The sequence below is a fragment of the Mus pahari genome, chromosome 2 (genome assembly GCF_900095145.1).
Source record: "Mus pahari chromosome 2, PAHARI_EIJ_v1.1, whole genome shotgun sequence".
Classification (NCBI taxonomy): Eukaryota; Metazoa; Chordata; class Mammalia; order Rodentia; family Muridae; genus Mus; species Mus pahari.
Window position 1 is genome coordinate 147896120 of NC_034591.1, and position 19563 is coordinate 147915682.

Consider the following 19563-nt stretch of genomic DNA (forward strand, 5'->3'; position numbering starts at 1 on the left):
TTACATGGATCCCACATAAGGAGGACTCTTTGGGACATAGTGTCTTATCAAGATCTAGGAAGAAGATACCATAAGATTGTGAAGTGGAGCAATTACTCAGTTTGGAGTAAGAAACTCACTTTTGATTCCTCAGCCTATGGGATATTTGCTGCCCTCACTAAATAAATGCTTCCAGACACATGTGAGCAACAGTAATGCATAGGGGACCACTTCAGTAGGAATTAATTGACTCTCTGGAACTGCCACGAGTGACTTCAGAGCATCCATGTGGAACCTTCTAGACACTAGAGTGAGTCTGCTCCCACCCTGAGGTTCCTGTGAAGAAACTGCTGAGGAATCCAAGATCATTGGAGCTCAAGGAGACAGGAGCTGCTTGGCAACTGTGATGATGTTTTAAGTCCCTGCATGGCCGACCTGCTTCAGAGGGCCCTCAAGAGATGTCAGGTATCTAGGAAATGCTATTCCATCATTTCTGTTTGTGAACAAAAGAAGTCATTGATGGTACTTATTGGTAATGTGCAGTGAAATGCAATTATGGTAGGGAGAAGAGGAAGAGTGAATGTTGGACAGTTATGTCCATCATCTTTCCTGAAATCATAATCATTCCCTCCGAAGTTCAAGAGCCCCAGACAACTCCTCATTCCTGCTTTATGTCAGAGGGGACACTGAGTACAGAGAGAAAACTTTGAATCTCTCTCTCTCTCTCTCTCTGTCTCTCTCTCTCTCTGTCTCTCTCTGTCTCTCTCTCTCTGTCTCTCTCTGTCTCTCTCTCTCTCTCTCTTTCTCGATCTTTCTTATTTTTTTTTCAAAACTAGCTGAATGTTGTAGATAGAGAGTGAACTAGTTGTTTGCATAGAACTGATGTCACAGCACATTCTAACACTTTACTATCTTGGAAAGATTGAAAAAAATCACATATTCCTTCTCAAATTGTTTTTCTTAAATGGAAATAGGCTTTATTGCTTCAATTTTTGTGAGTTATGGTAAAAAATGAAGCTGACTACCAAGAAGAAGAAGAAGAAGAAGAAGAAGAAGAAGAAGAAGAAGAAGAAGAAGAAGAAGAAGAAGAAGAAGAAGAAGAAGAAGAAGAAGAAGCCATTAAAGCTCAAACCAGACCAGAATCCAACACTGAGACATCAGATGGGCACATAATGCTACTTATAGCTCCAAAGTAATTGGAATTGCTAACCTCTTAGGAAGGGAGAAAGAGTTTTCTCTAAGAGTATATTCCCTGATAATTTGACCAGAATCCAATGGAAGACCACACATCCAAGAGTGACTGTATAGCAGAAATGGGCTTTTATATGTTTATGAGGGGGAAAAGGAACAAAGATGTATAGGAAGGGAAGGGCATTAACTCTGGGAAGAACTGGATTAAAACAACTTGAATGACATTCAAAACATTCAATGATTTTAGTAAGTGTTTTTTCTTTTTTGGAAATTATTTACTATTACTTCATAGGTAGTTTTTAAAGTTTATTTTGTTTCTGTTCATTGCAAATTTCTGACAATTATAAAATGTAACACTTTAGTTTGAAGTTGTTTTATTTATTATTTGCTATTCCAATATATATGAATGCAGTAATGTGTGAATGCGCGTACATGAGTATTTAGAGTAATAAATCCTCTTCCTCAACTAAAGACCCAAAAAAATCAAAATCAACAAACATGCTTAGCAGTAGGTTCATTTACAAATTAAGATACCTCACTGGTACCAACAATACTTAATATATAATGTATGTGTCACTAGTAATATATGTTATTATATATATTACACAAAATAGAAATATACAATGTCTTAGAAAATAATTATAAGTGCTTAAAAATTATAGCAAAGATTTTATGGTAAAAATAAGAAAGAAATGATTCTATGTAAAAATAACTTAAACTGTTTATTTCAAAATTTAAAGTGATATGACAGTCAAAGGTGATTCACTAGGAAATGTTTCATTTATCAAAATATGAGTTATTAGTATTATTATTTAACATTCGAAAGTTTTATTTATTTTTATTATGTAACAAATATGAAATTTAAATTATAAATAACTTTAAATAAGAAGAAACATAATCACTATAAATAATTTAACATATATTATATCATTTCCTATCATATAATAGGACAAGATATTGAGCTTCATGCAAAAAGTTTATGTGACACTTTAGTAAAGCATCTAGACTTCAGTTCAATAAAGAGACAGACAGAATATTCTAGTCTACATATATACATTCTAGTCTCTCTCTCTCTCTCTCTCTCTATATATATATATATATATATATATATATATATATATATATATATATATATGTATTCTATGTGTATAATTACATGTATTTAAACAAATAACATGAATTTTCTATTTTCTTTTTTTAAATTTTTTTATTAGATATTTTCTTTATTTACATTTCAAATGCTATCCCAAAAGTTCCCTATACCCTCCCCCCGCCCTGCTCCCCTACCCACCCACTCTCACTTCTGGCCCTGGCATTCCCCTGTATTGGGGCATATAAAGTTTGCAAGACCTAGGGGCCTCTCTTCCCAATGATGGCTGACTAGGCCATCTTCTGCTACATATGCTGGTAGAGACATGAGATCTGGGGGTGCTGGTTAGTTCACATTATTGTTCCACCTATAGGGTTACAGACCCTTTCAGCTCCTTGGGTACTTTCTCTATCTCCTATATTGGGGTCCTGTGTTCCATCCTATAGATGACTGTGTGCATCCACTTCTGTATTTTCCAGGCACTGGAATAGCCTCTTATGAGACAGCTATATCAGGGTCCCTTCAGCAAAATCTTGCTGGCATATGCAATAGCATCTGGATTTGGTGGCTGATGATGGGATGGATCCCTGGGTGGAGTAATCTCTGGATAGTCCATCCTTTCATCTTAGCTCCAAACTTTGTCTCTGTAACTCCTTTCATGGGTATTTTGTTCCCTATTATAAGAAGGAATAAAGTATCCACTCGTTGTTCTTCCTTCTTGGTTTTCTTGTGTTTTGCAAATTGTATCTTGGGTATTCTAAGATTTGGGGCTAATATCAGCTTTCATTGAGTGCACATCAAGTGATTTATTTTGTGGTTGGGTTACCTCACAAAGGATGATATCCTCCAGATACATCCATTTGCCAAAAAATTTCATAAATTCATTGTTTTTAATAGCTGAGTAGTACTCAATTATGTAAATGTACCACATTTTCTGTATCCATTCTGCTGTTGAGGGACATGTGGGTTCTTTCCTGCTTATGACTATTATAAATAAGGCTGCTAGGAAAATAATTGGAGCATGAGTTGTTATTACCAATTGGAACATCTTCTGGGTATATGCCCAGGAGAAGTATTGCTGGATCTTTCCATAGTACTATGTCCAATTTTCTGAGGAACAGCCAGACTGATTTCCAGAGTGGTTGTATAAGCTTGCAAACCCACCAGCAATGGTGGAGTGTTCCTCTTTCTCCACATCCTCGCCAGCTTCTGCTGTCACCTGAGTTTTTGATCTTAGCCATTCTGACTGGTGTGAGATGGAATCTCAAGGTTGTTTTGATTGGCATTTCCCTGATGATTAAGGATGTTGAATGTTTTTTCAGGTGCTTCTCAGCCATTCTGGATTCCTCCATTGAGAATTCATTGTTTAGCTCTTTACCCCATTTTTTAATGGTGCTATTTGAATTTCTGGAGTACAGTTTCTTGAGGTCTTAGTATATATTGGGTATTAGTCCACTATCAGATTTATGATAAGTAAAAATCCTTTCCCAATCTGTTGGTGGCCTTTTTGTCTTGTTGAAANTNTCTTTTGCCTTACAGAAGCTTTGCAATTTTTTGAGGTCCCATTTGTCAATTCTTGATTTTATAGCAGAAGCCATTGCAGTTCTGTTTAGGACCTTTTCCCTTGTGCCCGTATATTTGAGGCTTTTCCCTACTTTCTCCTCTATAAGTTTCAGTATCTCTGGTTTTATGAGGAGGACCTTGATCCACTTAGACTTGAGCTTTGTACAAGGAGATAAGAATGGATCAATTCATATTCTTCTACATGATAACTGCCANTTGTGCCAGNACCATTTGTTGAAAATGCTGTCATTTTTACACTGGATGGTTTTAGCTCCCTTGTCAAAGATCAAGTGAGCGTAGGTGTATGGATTCATTTCTGGGACATCTACTTTACCCCATTGATCTACCTGTCTGTCGCTGTACCAGTACCATGAAGTTTTTTATCACAATTGCCCAGTAGTACAGGTTAAGGTCAGGCATGGTGATTCCACCAGAGGTTCTTTTATTGTTGAGAATGGTTTTTGCTATTCCTAGATTTTTTATTATTCCAGATGAATTTGCAAATTGTTCTTTCTAACTCAGTGAAGTATTGAGTTGGAATTTTAATGGGGATTGCATTGGCAATTGTTTTGTAGATTGTTTTGGCATGATAGCCATTTTGTCAATGTCAATCAAATGATTTCTCAGCATCTAATGAGATGATCACTTGTTTTTTGTCTTTTAGTTTGTTTATGTAGTGGATTATGTTGATGAATTACCATATTTTAAACCATCCCTGGGATGAAGCCTACTTGTTCCTGCTGGATGATCATTTTGATGTGTTCTTGGATTCAGATTGTGAGGATTTTATTGATTATTTTTGCCTTGATATTCATAAGGGTAATTGGTCTGAAATTCTCTTTCTTTGTTGGATCTTTGTTTGGTTTAGGTATCAGAGTAATTGTGACTTCATAGAATGAATTGGGTAGAGTACCTTCTCTTTCTATTTTGTGGAATAGTATGAGGAGAGTTGGAATTAGGTCTTCTTTGAGGTCTGATAGAACTTTGCACTAAATCCATCTTGTCCTGGGTTTTTTTTAGTTGGGAGACTATTGATGACTGCTTTTATTTCTTTAGGGGAAATGGGACTGTTTAGATTGTTAATCTGATCCTTATTAACTTTGGAACCTGGTATCTATCTAGGAAGTTGTCCATTTCATCCAGGTTTTCTAGTTTTGTTGAGTATAGCCTTTTGTAGTAGGATCTGATGATGTTTTGAATTTCCTCAGATTCTGTTGTTATGTGTCCTTTTTCATTTCTGATTTTGTTAAGTAGATACTGTCCCTGTGCCCTCTAGTGAGTCTGGCTAAGGGTTTATCTATCTTGCTGTTTTTCTCAAAGAACCAGATCCTGGTTTGGTTGATTCTTTGAATAGTTCTTTTTGTTTCCACTTGGTTGATTTCAGCCTTGAGTTTGATTATTTCCTGCCATCTACTTCTCTTGGGTGAATTTAATTCCTTTAGTTCTAGAGCTTCTAGGTGTGCTGTCAGGCTGCTAGTATATGCTCTCTCTAGTTCCTTTTTGGAGCCACTCAGGGCTATGAGTTTTCCTCTTAGGACTCCCTTCATTGTGTCCCATAAGTTTGGGTATGTTGTGGCTTCATTTTCATTAAACTCTAAAAAGTCTATAATTTCTTTCTTTATTTCATCCTTGACCAAGGAGTCATTGAGTAGTATTGTTCAGTTTCTATGCAAATATTGACTTTCTATTATTTATGCTGTTATTCAAGATCAGCCTTATTCCATGGTGATCTGATAGGATTCATGTGGTAATTTCAATATTTTTGTATCTGTGGAGGCCTGTTTTGTAAGCAATTTTATGGTCAATTTTGGAGGAGGTACCATTGGTGCTGAGAAGAAGGTATATCCTTTTGTTTTAGGATAAAAAGTTCTGAAGATATCTACTAAATCCATTTGTTTCATAACTTCTGTTAGTGTTTATGTGTCTCTGTTTAGTTTCTGTTTCCAATATCTGTCCATTGGTGAGAATGGTGTGTTGAAGTCTTCCCCTATTATTGTGTGAGGTGCAATGTGTGCTTTTAGCTTTACTGACATTTCTTTAATGAATGTGGCTTCTCTTGTATTTGGAGCATAGATATTCAGAATTGACAGTTCACCTTGGTAGATTTTACCTCTGATGAGTATGAAATGCTCCTCCTTGTCTTTTTTGATAACTTTGGGTTGGAAGCCAATTTTATTTGATATTAGAATGGCTACTCCAGCTTGTTTCTTGGGACCATTTGCTTGGAAAATTGTTTTCTGGCCTTTAACTCTGAGGTAGTGTCTGTCTTTTTCCCTGAGGTGGGTTTCCTGTAAGCAGCAAAATGTTGGGTTCTGTTTGTGTAGCCAGTCTATTANTCTATGTATTTTTATTGGGGAATTGAGTCCATTGATGTTAAGAGAAATTAAAGAAAAGTAATTGATGCTTCCTTTCTTTTTTTGTTGTTAAAGTTGGGATTCTGTTCTTGTGGCTGTCTTCTTTTAGGTTTGTTGAAGGATTACTTTCTTGCTTTTTCTAGGGTATAGTTTCTATCCTTGTGTTGGTGTTTTCCATTTATTATCCTTTGAAGGGTTGGATTCATGGATAAATATTGTGTGAATTTGGTTTTATAATGTAATACTTTGGTTTCTCCGTCTATGGTAATTGAGAGNTTTGCTGGGTATAGTAGCCTGGGCTGGTATTTGTGTTCTCTTAGGGTCTGCATAACATCTGTCTACAATCTTCTGATTTTCATAGTCTCTAGTGTGATGTCTGGCATAATTAGGTCTGCCTTTATATGTTACTTGATCTTTTTCCCTTACTGCTTTTAATATTCTATCTTTATTTAGTGCATTTGTTGTTCTGATTATTACGTGTCAGAACGAATTTCTTTTCAGGTCCAGTCTATTTGGAGTTTTGTGGGCTTCTTGTATGTTCATGAGCATCTCTTTCCTTAGGTTTGGGAATTTTTCTTCTCTAATTTTGTTGAAGATATTTGCTGGCTCTTTAAGTTGAAAATATTCATTCTCATCTACTCCTATTATCCGAAGGTTTTGTCTTCTCATTGTGTCCTGGATTTCTTGGATGTTTTAAGTTAAGGTCTTTGTGCATTTTGCATTTTCTTTGATTGTTGTGCCCATGTTCTGTATGAACTCTTCTGCACCTGAGATTCTCTCTTCCATCTCTTGAATTCTGTTGCTGATGCTGGCAACTATGGTTCCCGATTTCTTTCCTAGGTTTTCTATCTCCAGAGTTGTCTTACATTTGTTTTCTTTCTTGTTTCTACTTCCCTTTTTAGGTCTTGGATGTTTTTGTTCAATTCTATCACCTGTTTGGTTGTGTTTTCCTGTAATTCTTTAAGGGATTTTTAGTGTTTCCTCTTTAAGGTCTTCTACCTGTTTAGCAGTATTTTCTTGTAATTCTTTAAGGACTTCTACCTCTTTAACAGTGTTCTCCTGTATTTCTTTAAGTGAGTTATTTATGCCCTCCTCAATGTCCTCCACCAGCATCATGAGATATGATTTTAAATCTTAATCTTGCTTTTCATGTGTGTTGGGGTATCCAGGAGTGGCTGTGGTAGGGGTGCTGGGTTCTGATGATGGTGAGTGGTCTTGGTTTCTGTTAGGAAGATTCTTACATTTGCCTTTTGCCATCTGGTAATCTCTGGTGTTAGTTGTTATAGTTGTCTCTGGTTGGAGTTTGTTTCTCCTGAGATTCTGCTAGCCTCTGTCAGCAGTCCTGGGGGTCCAGCTTTCTCCTGAAGTCTCAGTGGTCAGAGTACTCTCTGCAGACAAATTCTCCTCTTGCAGGGAAGGTGCACAGAGTTCTGACATTCAGATCTGCTTCCTGGCTGAAGATGAAGTCCGAAACGGGGCCTGTCCCAGAAGCAGTCCACACTCTCACCTGAGCAGACTTGTCTCTGAGGGAACCTGGGCACAAAATGGCTCCCTCACCTGTTCAGGCAGTCAGAGCCTTCCTGAGTGGACACCTCTCCTCTGGTGGGGAAGGTGCCCTAATATCTGGAGCCCAAAACGGGGTCTGTCCCAGGACCTGAGTTGCTTCTGCAGTTTGCACTCTCACCTGGGCAGACTGGTCTCTGAGTGGCCCGGGGCACAAGATGGCTCCCTCACCCATTCAGGCAGTCAGAGCCCTCCTGGACAGATACCTCTCATCTAGCGTGGAAGGTACCCGGATGTCTGGAGCCCGAAACTGGATCTGTTCCAGGAGCTGTGTCATTTCTGTCTGTCCCAGAAGTTGAGTCGCTTCTGCAGTCCGTACTCTCACCTGAGCAGACTGGTCTCTGAGGGACTGCAATATCTAGTCCATTAAAATGTCTTTAATAAACTATGGACAACATTCACTTTTCAATCAATCTATATATGAATTCACTTAAATTGTCAGATGAAATACAACCACATAGCCTAAATGGATTTCTTTAGTAAAATAAACTAAGAGCAAAAGTTTTTTCATTATTACAAATGTAGAAGATTGTATAATAATGAATATTTAGCATCAATGAAGCCCTAAGGACCATGTTTTTGTTTGTATCATTTCTAAACTGAAACAAATTTTAAATGATTTTAAAAATGATTTCAATATCATTACGTAATTTTAAACTGTCTTTATTTATACCATAAAACCAATGCTAGCAACATGTCTACAGACATATGTCTAAAAGATTATATGAACTGTGTGATGTCTTAAATAACTTAAGATTTACTCTAATTTTTGTTCCTATACAACCATCATATAACGCTGGATCCCAATGACATAAAGACAAAAATAAATGCTTCAATATTGTGGTTAGTGAGCCAATGGTCATATAGCAAGATTTGAAGCATTGAATTAAAATGGTCTCTTGTTCATGTCAGAAAGCTCCAAAGAAAAATGCAGTGTATTTTCAAATCTAAATCACACATTCCTAGTAGTAGTACTATGCATGGTCCATTATTCTTCATTATAAAACTAGAAACACTCATAGCAACTTTAGTAAAACACATTTTCTTTTACTTAAAAAAAATGATATCTTTGCATCACTAGACAAAGTCTTGAATCTTCCTCAGGTATTCCTACAGATAGAACATTAACAGAAAATTAAGATTGTAAGACACAATACTAAGTGTTGGAATGGGCACAATGTTCCTTAAGAAAAGAAGCTTGAAGTCTATGTAATAGTCTTTGATCTGAAGCTTAAAGGCAACATTGTTCTGAATTCATCCATCAAAATTATAATATGTATGTTTATGGCTAAAATATTTTGAAATAAGAGAACCAGACACATAATCAATATTAAAATGACCTTATTAGTTCTGCCATTAGAGAAAATCTGAGTTGGAAAATTTTGCTATTTTGAGAGAACGAAAGTTGTTAAAGCTAGTATCCAGCCAGGTGCTAAAATGGTTAGTAATTATCTGGTTGAAATTAGTTCCTGTTAACAGTTTTAGGAAAATCACTAAATATGGATGCACAAAGATATCAATATAACCGTAAATACTCTCCATAGCACATCAATTCTGGGATTGGCCATAGCAGTGAGGATTTAAGTTACTGCAGAGATCTTTCTTCTTCTGATCCAATCAATGCAGTACACCAAGATTATAAATACATGTCCAATATTCCCAGTTACATATTACACAATTAAAATGATAACAAATATGATGTGTATGGCAGTACTAATAGCCTGTAACTGTATACTGATGTCTATAGTCACTGAACTATATTTGTTATTGCATGCATTTATAATGCCATTTCTATATGGCTTCTAAAATTTGGAAAGATGCTCACTTTTCAAAGTCACCTAATCCAGTAACAAATAACTGGGCATCAAATCTCTCCCGTGTGGAGAAGTTGTCATCTAAATGCATTGCTGTTCTGACACAGTCCAGGTGTATTGAATCCATGTACCTGTGTGAAGATGAAGAAAATGTTGAAATCTCATAGGTTAACATACACATAAAGATGGGTTTATTTGCATTATACTTTCAGTTTTGCCTTCACTACATATTTTATACTGACAACTTGAAATTTTGACAAAAATCTTCTTACAAGCTATAAAAAGCTGAAAAATTCTGATTTGGATGTACAATGGTGCTCAATTCACAGAGAATGTTATACATAGGTTAAATTAGAGCTGCAGAAATATTTGTGCTTACATTGTTCAAAACACCTCATAAAAACTGTCAAACATCTAATAATTTCATGGGATCAATAGTCTTTATACATTTGATAATGAGAATTGTTCTTCATTTTCATTTACAATGGCACATGTGTGTGCTTGCACATCACAAACACACACACATACACACACACACACACACACACACACACACACACACAATTATTTGCTTATTTGGATCTAAACCTCTGTAGTTATACAGTTCAGTAGTATAGGGCTTCCATTTACTCAACATTCAACATATATTTAGCACAGTATCATGATATTTAAGATATTCTTTTTCAAATTCTTCAAAGCTAGATGTGATAGTGCATGATTATCATCCCAGCATCTGAAAGGTGTAGGAGGGAGGATCCAGAGTTCAAGGTTGTACTGGCTGGTTTTGTATGTCAATTTAATAGAAACTGTAGTTCTTATAGACAAAGGAGCCTCCCTTGAGGAAATGCCCCCATGAGATCCGGCTATAAGGCATTTTATCAATTAGTGATTAAAGGTTGGAGGGCCAAGTCCATTGTGGGTGCTGCTATCCTGGGCTGATAGTCTTGGGTTCTATAAGAAAGCAAGATGAGCAAGCCAGAGGAAGCAAGCCCGTAACATCCCTCCATGGCCTCTGCATCAGCTCCTACTTCCTGACCTGCTTAAGTTCAGGACCGGACCTCCCTTGGTGATGAACAGCAATGTGGAAGTGTAAGCTGACTAAACCCTTTCCTCGCAAATTTGTTTCTTGGTCATGATGTTTTGTGCAGGAATAAAAACTCTGACCAATACAAAGATCATCCTTGTCTATATAAATAGACACCATCATGGATTATGTATGACCATAACTGAAAAATCAAATAAAATCAAATGTAAAATAAATAGGAAAAAAAGGAAGAGAGAGCTTCCATATTAATAATATAGTATCCCTGATATAATACCTTCGTATTGTATTCAACTCCCTTTATCTCCCCATGGAATCTGTTCTATAACCAACAAAGCATATGTAAAGCTCAATGAAAGATAATGTGTTCTCTTCTAAACTTAGAGGACACATATCACAATGTAATTATTCTCCCATATCTGAAAAAAACGACCAAGGATGAAGTATTTCAAAGCATTTGAATGCAAGAAAAATACGTGTACCTTAATTCTCCGTAAAACATAGAAGAAGACATGGGTATGTAGTGTTGACATATCTCAGACCATAAGAGCAATAGTAACAAATGGGTATGAATCAAAATTTCTTGAAATTCCTCATACACAGAAGAATAAATTAGATATTTTGAAAAATATGCTTTTTTGCATGATGGGGAGCTTCCACTGAGTTGTCTATTTTTTTAAAATTACCTTTAATGTATTTTTTACAGTCCAGTCATTATCTCCCTCTCTTTCTGCTCTCTGACAGTTCCTCATCCCATTCCTTCTCCCCTGTCTCCAAGAGGATGTCCCCACCACCTACACACACCCACACACCCCACCCAGGCCTCCCCCATTCCCTGGAGCCTCAAGTATCTCAAGGGTTAGGTGCTTCTTTTCTCATTGAGGCCAGACCAGGCAGTCCTCTGCTGTATATGTGTTGGGGGCCTTGGGTCAGCTAATGTGTGCTGCCCAGTTGGTAGATAAGCATCTGACAGATATTGGGGATCCAGGTTTGTTGAGACTTCTGATCTTACCATGGGGTTTCCTCCTCTTCAACTTTGTCCTGCCTTTCCCTAATTCAACAACAGGGGTCCTCAACTTCAGTCCACTGGTTAGGTGTAAGCATCTGCTTTTGTTTCAGTCAGTTGCTTGTTGGATCTCTAAGAGAACAGCCATGATAATCTATCTGTAAGTATAATACAGCATCAATAACAGTGTCAGGCATGGAGCCTCTCCTTGAGCTGGATCCCAATTTGAGCTTGTCACTGGTCCTGCTTTCCCTCAGTACTTCTCCATTTTTGTCCCTGTAGTTCTTTTAGACAGTAACAATTCTAGGGCAGAGCATTTGAGTGTGGGATGGCAACCCCATCCCTCCACTTGATGCCCTATCTTCTACTGGAGATGGATCCTACAAGTTCCCTCTATCTATGGTTAGGCATTTCTTCTAAGAGCCTTCCCTTTGAGTTCTGAGATTTTCTCACCTCCCAGATCTCTGGAACATTCTAGAGGGTCCTCCTATATCCCACCTTCTGAGGTTGCATATTTCCATTCACTCTGCTGGCCCTCAGGGCTCTACTCCTGTTCCCCCAACACCAATACTTTCCCCTTTTCCCCTGCCCTCTCTCCTCTCCCATCCAGTTCTCTCCCTCTCTCTGCCCTCTGCTTTCTTCTCCCTCCCAAGTGGGATTGAAGCATTCTCACATGTGCCCTTTGGCTTGTTAAACTTCTTGAAATACATTTTGGAGGAAATTCTTTGAAACAGAATCATAGAAATCTGTTATATCATTCCAGACAAGGGAGAGTTCCCTGCCTGAGCTGCTTTTGTGTAACAAAAAACAGGAGTGACTGAGGATCTGTGAATGACCTGCGGGGAATTCACATGAGGATTTACTGGGTTTATAATTGTTTACATACTTTGAATACATAAGTGAAACACAAAGATTCATTGTCACTAAAAATTTATGTTTCCTCATTACCTGTACAGATAGAGTTGTTATTCATGTATCAAAACATGGAGACTCTGAACCTGTCCCTTCTCTGTAGTTAATGAATAAAAGATATAATAAACAAATCAAAAAATATTATTTTCTGTCTAAATCTGAATATAACACTAGCACATGTATTTTTAGTGTGTGAAATAGCGTATGTCATAGCCCCAGAAAGCTAGTCACTATTGGTGTACATGAGAATAAATGAGTCATTCAAGGAATAGAAAATATTTAGCCTAAGATATGGATTATCTCCCATTTCCTGAATTAATTAAAACACAAAAATTAGTACATAATATTTCTTACAGGAAGGTTGAAAAGGAGACATGCCGCTTCCACTGGGGGTCAAATCTGGATAAAGGAGGTATTAGACTATCATCCTTATTTGTTTTACACTTGTTGCCACTCCCTAACTTTGGGGAGAGGTGCAGAATTGTGTCATATGTGTCTGCATAGTTAGCTCCGATGTGAAGAAACACTTACCTTTATGACTGGGATATTGCATGGTCAGAAAAATTAGCTAGATTCAGTAACAAGGGCAATCTGCATTTCTCTGATATGACCCACTAAATAAAAGCAAGACCACACCCCTGCTGTGTTAGTGCCCATCTACCTCTTCTTCAACAGTAGAGTACCATGTACCTGATAAAGGAAAAATAAACTTCAAGGAGAGAGAATGAAACTGTGTGTAAGATCGTTCACAGCACAAGTACTGGTGACTCTATAAAAGCCACATGCTTATAAAATCCCACCATAAATAAAGAGCCTGAGTACATCCAAATTACCAAGAGGGCATAAAATATTGAGACTAAACTCTTACAGGTCTACAGTGTTACCATTACTGTCATCTGTTGTATTTGTCAACAACTTAGATAACCTGGATTATCCTTCCATCCTGTCTGCAGTAGAATTCCAAACTACAGTAATGGTTCCAATCACTCACAACATGTCACAGCATTCACTGGGCCTCTTAAAAGTTTGGAACACAACTTACTACATTATATGATATAATTGACACATTTCTTTTTTAAGGCAATTTTATTAGATATTTTCTTCATTTACATTTCAAATGCTATCCCAAAAGCTCCCTATTCCCTCCCTACTGCCCACCCTTCTCCCTAACCCACCCACTCCTGCTTCCTGGCCCTGGCATTCTCCTGTAGTGGAGCATATGATCTTCGCAATTACAAGGGCCTCTCCTGCCATTGCTGGCCGACTAGGTATTTCTTAGGTTATCTAAAGACTGAAAGTTTTATCCAGATAACAGATCTTGCAGAGATCTACAGACTCTGTTATCTATACTGGTGGGCTGGTGGGCTGATGACTCCATTCATGGAAATTTCCAGAGCTGGTAAAAGGAAAGCAGAGAAATGAAACCCTGGGATGTTATTTGCTTCCTTGCTTCACTGTTGACTTAAGAAGTAAATAAAGAAAAAAAAATAATAATAAAAGAAGTTCCTAGGAAAATAGTAAACTTGTGTTAGATGTGCCAACTGAGGTATATGATTTCTAACAATACCAAGTATATAAATAGATTTTCAGGAACTTTGAGTTAGCCTTGTTCATATCTAACCATTTTAAATGCCCCCCCCCTTCTGTTAGGCCTTTGAAAGTAACAAGTGATTTATTTTAATTTTACAGACCTAAACCCTTCACTGACAAATTATTCAAATATCATTGTTTTTCTGAACTTACACCCCATGAACAAACAGATAAGAAGCTTGGTATCATATAGGATGAACTATTTATCCTTTTTGTTTTGCTTTATTTTTCCCCCATATTATAGATCACCATGCTTCTTCAATTTATAGATGCATCTAAACACAGCTCCTGGTAAGGAGGATTTGGGACCAAGATTCCCATCTCTACTTTCTAAGCTGCCATGTGAATAAATTACTTTAAGTAAACTTTATAGTTTCAGTAACTATGTCACAGAAGATAAATTAATCTCTTTTGGTAATGTTAACACTCTATATCTCTTACTTTATCCATAAGAGAAGTAGAGGCCAAACTACTATGGAATTAATGCCAAGCAAACCTTTCCTCACTAGAGGTGAACACGAGATGTCAGAAAACAGTGTTAACTAACAGTAGAGCAAAAGCTAGTAACAGGAGCCTTCTAAGTACTGAGCTTAATGAAAAGGCACAGACTCTCTTATAAAACTAGCCAATATAAGAGATATGGGGGTAGGCAGTACTAAAAAGATATCTCTACATGTCCTCCCTTACTTTCTCAAGTAAATGCATCCCTTAAATCCATGGCGCAGACTTCAGATTTGAACTCTTACCCCAAGATAAGACATTCATAGATTTCAAAAGTTTTATTTGACACATGATAACATAGCATGCTACATTTACACAGAAAATGATGTACTGGGAAGATATCACCTCAAATATCACTTTAGAAAAGAAACATGTCACTGCATTACATAAAATCAGCTTCCACTTTTGTGTAGGAAATACGATTAGAAAACCTTATGAGAATCTGTCATCACAATAGAAAAATATATTTACACATATTAGAATTTATTGTGCCTCTCTCCTAAATATTGGGTTGTAATGAATTACAATGAAAGAACAAATTTTTGGGTTAAAATTCCATTTTAGAAAATCTGACCTAAATTTAAACTAACAGGCCAGTACCTAGCTTCAATTTCCAAGTTAAACCCCTTACCCCCAAGCAAAACCTGAGAGCCTAACTCCAGTTTCCAGTCTAACCCCCCATAAGACCTGTGTCTCCAGGTTACCCTTCCCAACAAAGTTCCTAGCACCAGTCTCTAGGGTATTCCCCCAACAAATCTGTACCCCAAGGTTACAAGCCCGCCCCTGCCTAACAACCACCAATCAGGAGGAAAGCAGAAGTGAAGTTTATGGTTTGGCTCCCAGCACCAGCCAATTTATGCTAAAGGCCACAGTAGCCATCAGTTAGATGCTTGCCAGGCTAGAAACATTCCCTTGCCTGCTACTTTCTATAAAACTTTGTCCTGGAGGAGTGTTCCATGCTTTTCTCCACAGAAACCATCCTGTGGGTTAGAGGTGAGTTGAGCCAGCCCTCGAGCTTGTAAATAAAGATCCTGGTGTGATTGCACTGGATTCAGCTCCTTAGCGGTCTTTTGGAGTTCATGAACATTTCAGCACATTAATAACAACTTTTAGGTCGGGCGTGGTGGTGCATGCCTTTAGTCCCAGCATTTGGAAGGCAGAGGCAGGCAGATTTCTGAGTTCAAGGCCAGCCTGCTCTACAAGGTGAGTTCCAGGACAGCAAGGACTATACAGAGAAACCCTGTCTCGAAAAACCTAAACAAACCAAACCACCACCAACAACAAAAAACAAATAGCAGCTTTTAATATTTCATCTGCTCTTTCCGGTTTTTGTTCCTGATATGGCTATAGCAAGTTTATAGTTTGGTAAGAAGTTAAGCTGTGAAATGGTCTTGTTTTGCTCTCAAAGTTGCTTCTATTTGGAAAAGCCTATAACCTCAGTATAAAACAAAATCATGATATTTATGCTGCTTGTAGATTTGGTGGTATTGTTGTTGTTGTTTGTTTTTAGGGGTTTGTTTGGTTCTTTTTGTTTTTGTTTTTGTTTTTTTGTGTTTTTTTTGTTTTTTTTTTGTTTTTGTTTTTGTTTTGTTTTTTTTCGAGACAGGGTTTCTCTGTGTAGCCCTGGCTGTCCTGGAAATCACTCTGTAGACCAGGCTGGCCTCGAACTCAGAAATTCACCTGCCTCTGCCTCCCGAGTGCGGGAATTAAAGGCATGTGCAACCATACCACACCCGGCTTGGTGTTCATTTTTATTTTCATCATTTCTAGTCTTAATTTTGTTGATCTAACCATCTATTCACTCATTCATTTATGAAAATATTTCCCACCACACACCCTCTGAGTCAGACTCAAAGAACTAGCAGTCATCAGTAAACAGAAATATGACCATAGGTTCTTAGACAGCATTGCTGAAACAAATACATAATTACACAAAAATCAGATATGGAAATTTCAAATATTAGTGTTTAGAAAATGATTTTGCATAATGCCAAGATCAACCATAGTCACTTAGAAGTCAGTTAGTGCATGAGATTATAGATGACAACTCACCATCCAAGATTTTTTGCAACGAAATTTTCTCACGCAAGTAGTTCTGTAATTAGTTTATTTTTATTCATTTAATTTGATACACATATTTTATTTCAATTTTGCCTATTATTAAAATACGGTTCAGTTTAATTTTGAATCTTATAAAGTAATCACCAAGTTTTATAGTGAATTATGGTATTTCAAACTTGTTATAACAAAATGTAATCTGATTAATAGTCATGTTTTAAAGCAATAATTCGTACAAAAGTCTGTATTTAATTCATTTAACATTGACTGGCTTGAATTCCATCACCTGTGTTAGACAGTAAAATCAATCAGAAAGTGGTTGCATACTACCACAGTTAATGTCATCATTTTATTAACTTTATGTGATTAAATTCTCTTCATATGACTATCAGCATGCTCACTGTAGTAAAATACTGGTGGTACTAGATGGGATAAAGAAAAGCAAAGCCACAAGATCTCAGTTTTATGTTCAATAAACATCATTTTATTGTCACAGATTTATTGTTCTGTAGTAGTAAAATTTAAGTGTAATGTGATTTGTGACAGACAACTATCAAGAAACATGTAATATACTTTCAAATGTAAATTAAATATTCTGAATTGTGTTCTCTGTGGTTCAAGGGTTCTACGTTACAAACTAATAATATTCACAATATAATTGAATTAAAACATAATCAAGGTTCTGAGATGATTTTACTAACATTTTATTTGAATGTCTCCATGTAATTTCTAATTTCTAATACAAGTAAAGCTTATTTTTTTAGATTTGAATTTATTTTTGAGTATAAAATTGCACAGTACCATTTTTGCTATATCTCATTTGCATGCATATTCACCAATGTTTTATATTGTATAAAATAACCACTTCAGAAATCTCACTTAAGATTCTGAATGAGAGTAAATTATGTCATTGTACATAAGTTATCATATGCTTCTTTGTAAAATGATATTATTACACCCTTGTGAATATCTAAAGTTCTCAAACGTTTAGATAGGATTGATCCTAAACACAAATAGTAAGCAAAGATAAACTTGAAAGTATACTTTGGTAATGAACAAGAATTTTCTTAACTAAGCTATTTTCTTCTTCACTATTAAAAATCATTGACAAAGTATTTCAGGGAACCAAAGTCTGTACATCTTTGGACTTGCAGAGCAGCCACCACAGCACCAAAAGAGATGCCCGCCTCAGCTTGCTGTTTCTCAGAATCAGGATGCATGAATGGACTGAAGGGAAAGTAATGATAATTGTGGCATAAAACAGGTTGCTTTTCTCTTGAGACTCAGAGGTCCAAAATTGTATGGCAAGAGACAAAAAGAAAACTGTATAGAACAGGAGAAAGGCCACTACCATGTGTAAGGCCTTTATGTGTGCAGCTGTGCTGGGATCTTTGGAGCCTTTAGCATGGCACTGCATGGTCTTTAAGTGTCTCCACAGGGAGAAGATGAGAAGCAGAAAAGCCAACAGGGACAGAGTAAAGGGGATGGATGTGAACATTGTGTTGATTAAAAGGACAAGTCTGAAAAATTGAGTGCAATTATTTGACCTGACACTAAAAGAAAGGTTCCTTTTGGATGCATCACTCCAGATATCAATATGTATGTTCATCAGTAAAATATTCAAAAGCAGGAAGATAAGAGAGATTAGCAATGTCACCAAAACCACCTTTTTAAATCTCCACCTTAAGTAGAGAAAAATATAGTTAGAAAAATTGGCTATCTTGAGAAAATAAAAGATGCTGAGACATGTAGCAAGCCAAATGCTGAAATGATTTGCAATAATCCAGGTGTTATTGTTTATTCTAATGATTTTCACAGCCATTTTTATATCTGGATCCAGTGAAGATATTAGTGTAATTAAGAATGTAGACCACAGCAGATCTATTCTAGAGATTGCTAAAGCAGTAATGATCTTATCCATTAAAGAGATTTTTCTTCTCTTCACCCAGTCTATGATGTTCACCAATGCTATGAATCCATTTGCAACATTCCCAATTATGAATTGCACGATGATAGTAGCTGCCCATACAATATCTATAGCAATACCCATCATCCATAAGAGAATAGTTTTATTTGTGTAACCACTGAAGAATTGGTTACTTTGTTCAAGTTGAATATTTTTTTTAGAAATTCATAACATTCTTATAAAACTCCAAATATAATGGCAAATAAGAAGATTTACCAGTGTAGGTGAATGTAGCTGTATCTACATAAGTATTACTTTTTGACATGGTCCCATTGAGTTACATCCAGATTCTTTGTGTCCTATAGTAGCCTGGAATCTGCTGCCAGTGATGAAGGAAAGGCTGAAACCTCAATGCTGAAATGTAAATAAAGGCAAGTTAATTTGCATTGGTTTTCTAGTTTTCCTTTCTTTACATATTTTAAATGACAATTTGAGTTCTCGGCCAGACATATTCAAAACATTCTAAGACACTTACAAAGTAACAAAAATATCAGAATACGAGAGTTCTTAAAAATTGAAGACAATTTAAACAGTTTAGATTAAGACTGTAAGGACCTATCACCAAAGCTCTTTTACAAATTATCACTTATCTAATACCTACTTAGAGAAGATTATTCCCTAAATACATAATATTAAGAATAATACAACTTTACCATTTACAATAGAAAATATCTATACATACTGTTATATAACCATACACTTATTTGAGATCTAAATCCTTTTTTCCAATTTTATTGATAAAGATTTTCTTCTTTTTACTTAACTTTTCATACATTGAGCTCAGTCTTTATTGTTAAGTGATCAGAAATTGTTTCAAAGTGCACATTAAACAGTATGAAATAACCAGTACCCCCAGAGCTTGTGTCTCTAGCTGCAAATGTAGCAGAAGATGGCGTATTCAGCCATCGTTGGGAAGAGAGGCCCCTTGGTCTTG

The 19563-nt window shown here is 36.5% G+C and overlaps 1 protein-coding gene across 1 annotated transcript; it reads right to left on the minus strand.

Annotated features, from left to right (window-relative positions):
- Positions 1 to 17779: 17779 nt before the first annotated feature.
- On the minus strand, positions 17780 to 18716 carry LOC110317361 (taste receptor type 2 member 125). Its single transcript, XM_021191805.1, has one exon. It carries the CDS (start codon positions 18714 to 18716, stop codon positions 17781 to 17783), a length of 936 nt encoding a protein of 311 aa, XP_021047464.1. The 3' UTR covers position 17780.
- Positions 18717 to 19563: the final 847 nt, after the last annotated feature.

Coding starts and splice junctions, on each gene's coding strand:
- LOC110317361 (XM_021191805.1), bottom strand. CDS start 18,716: ATGATGGGTATTGCTATAGATATTGTATGGGCAGCTACTATCATCGTG.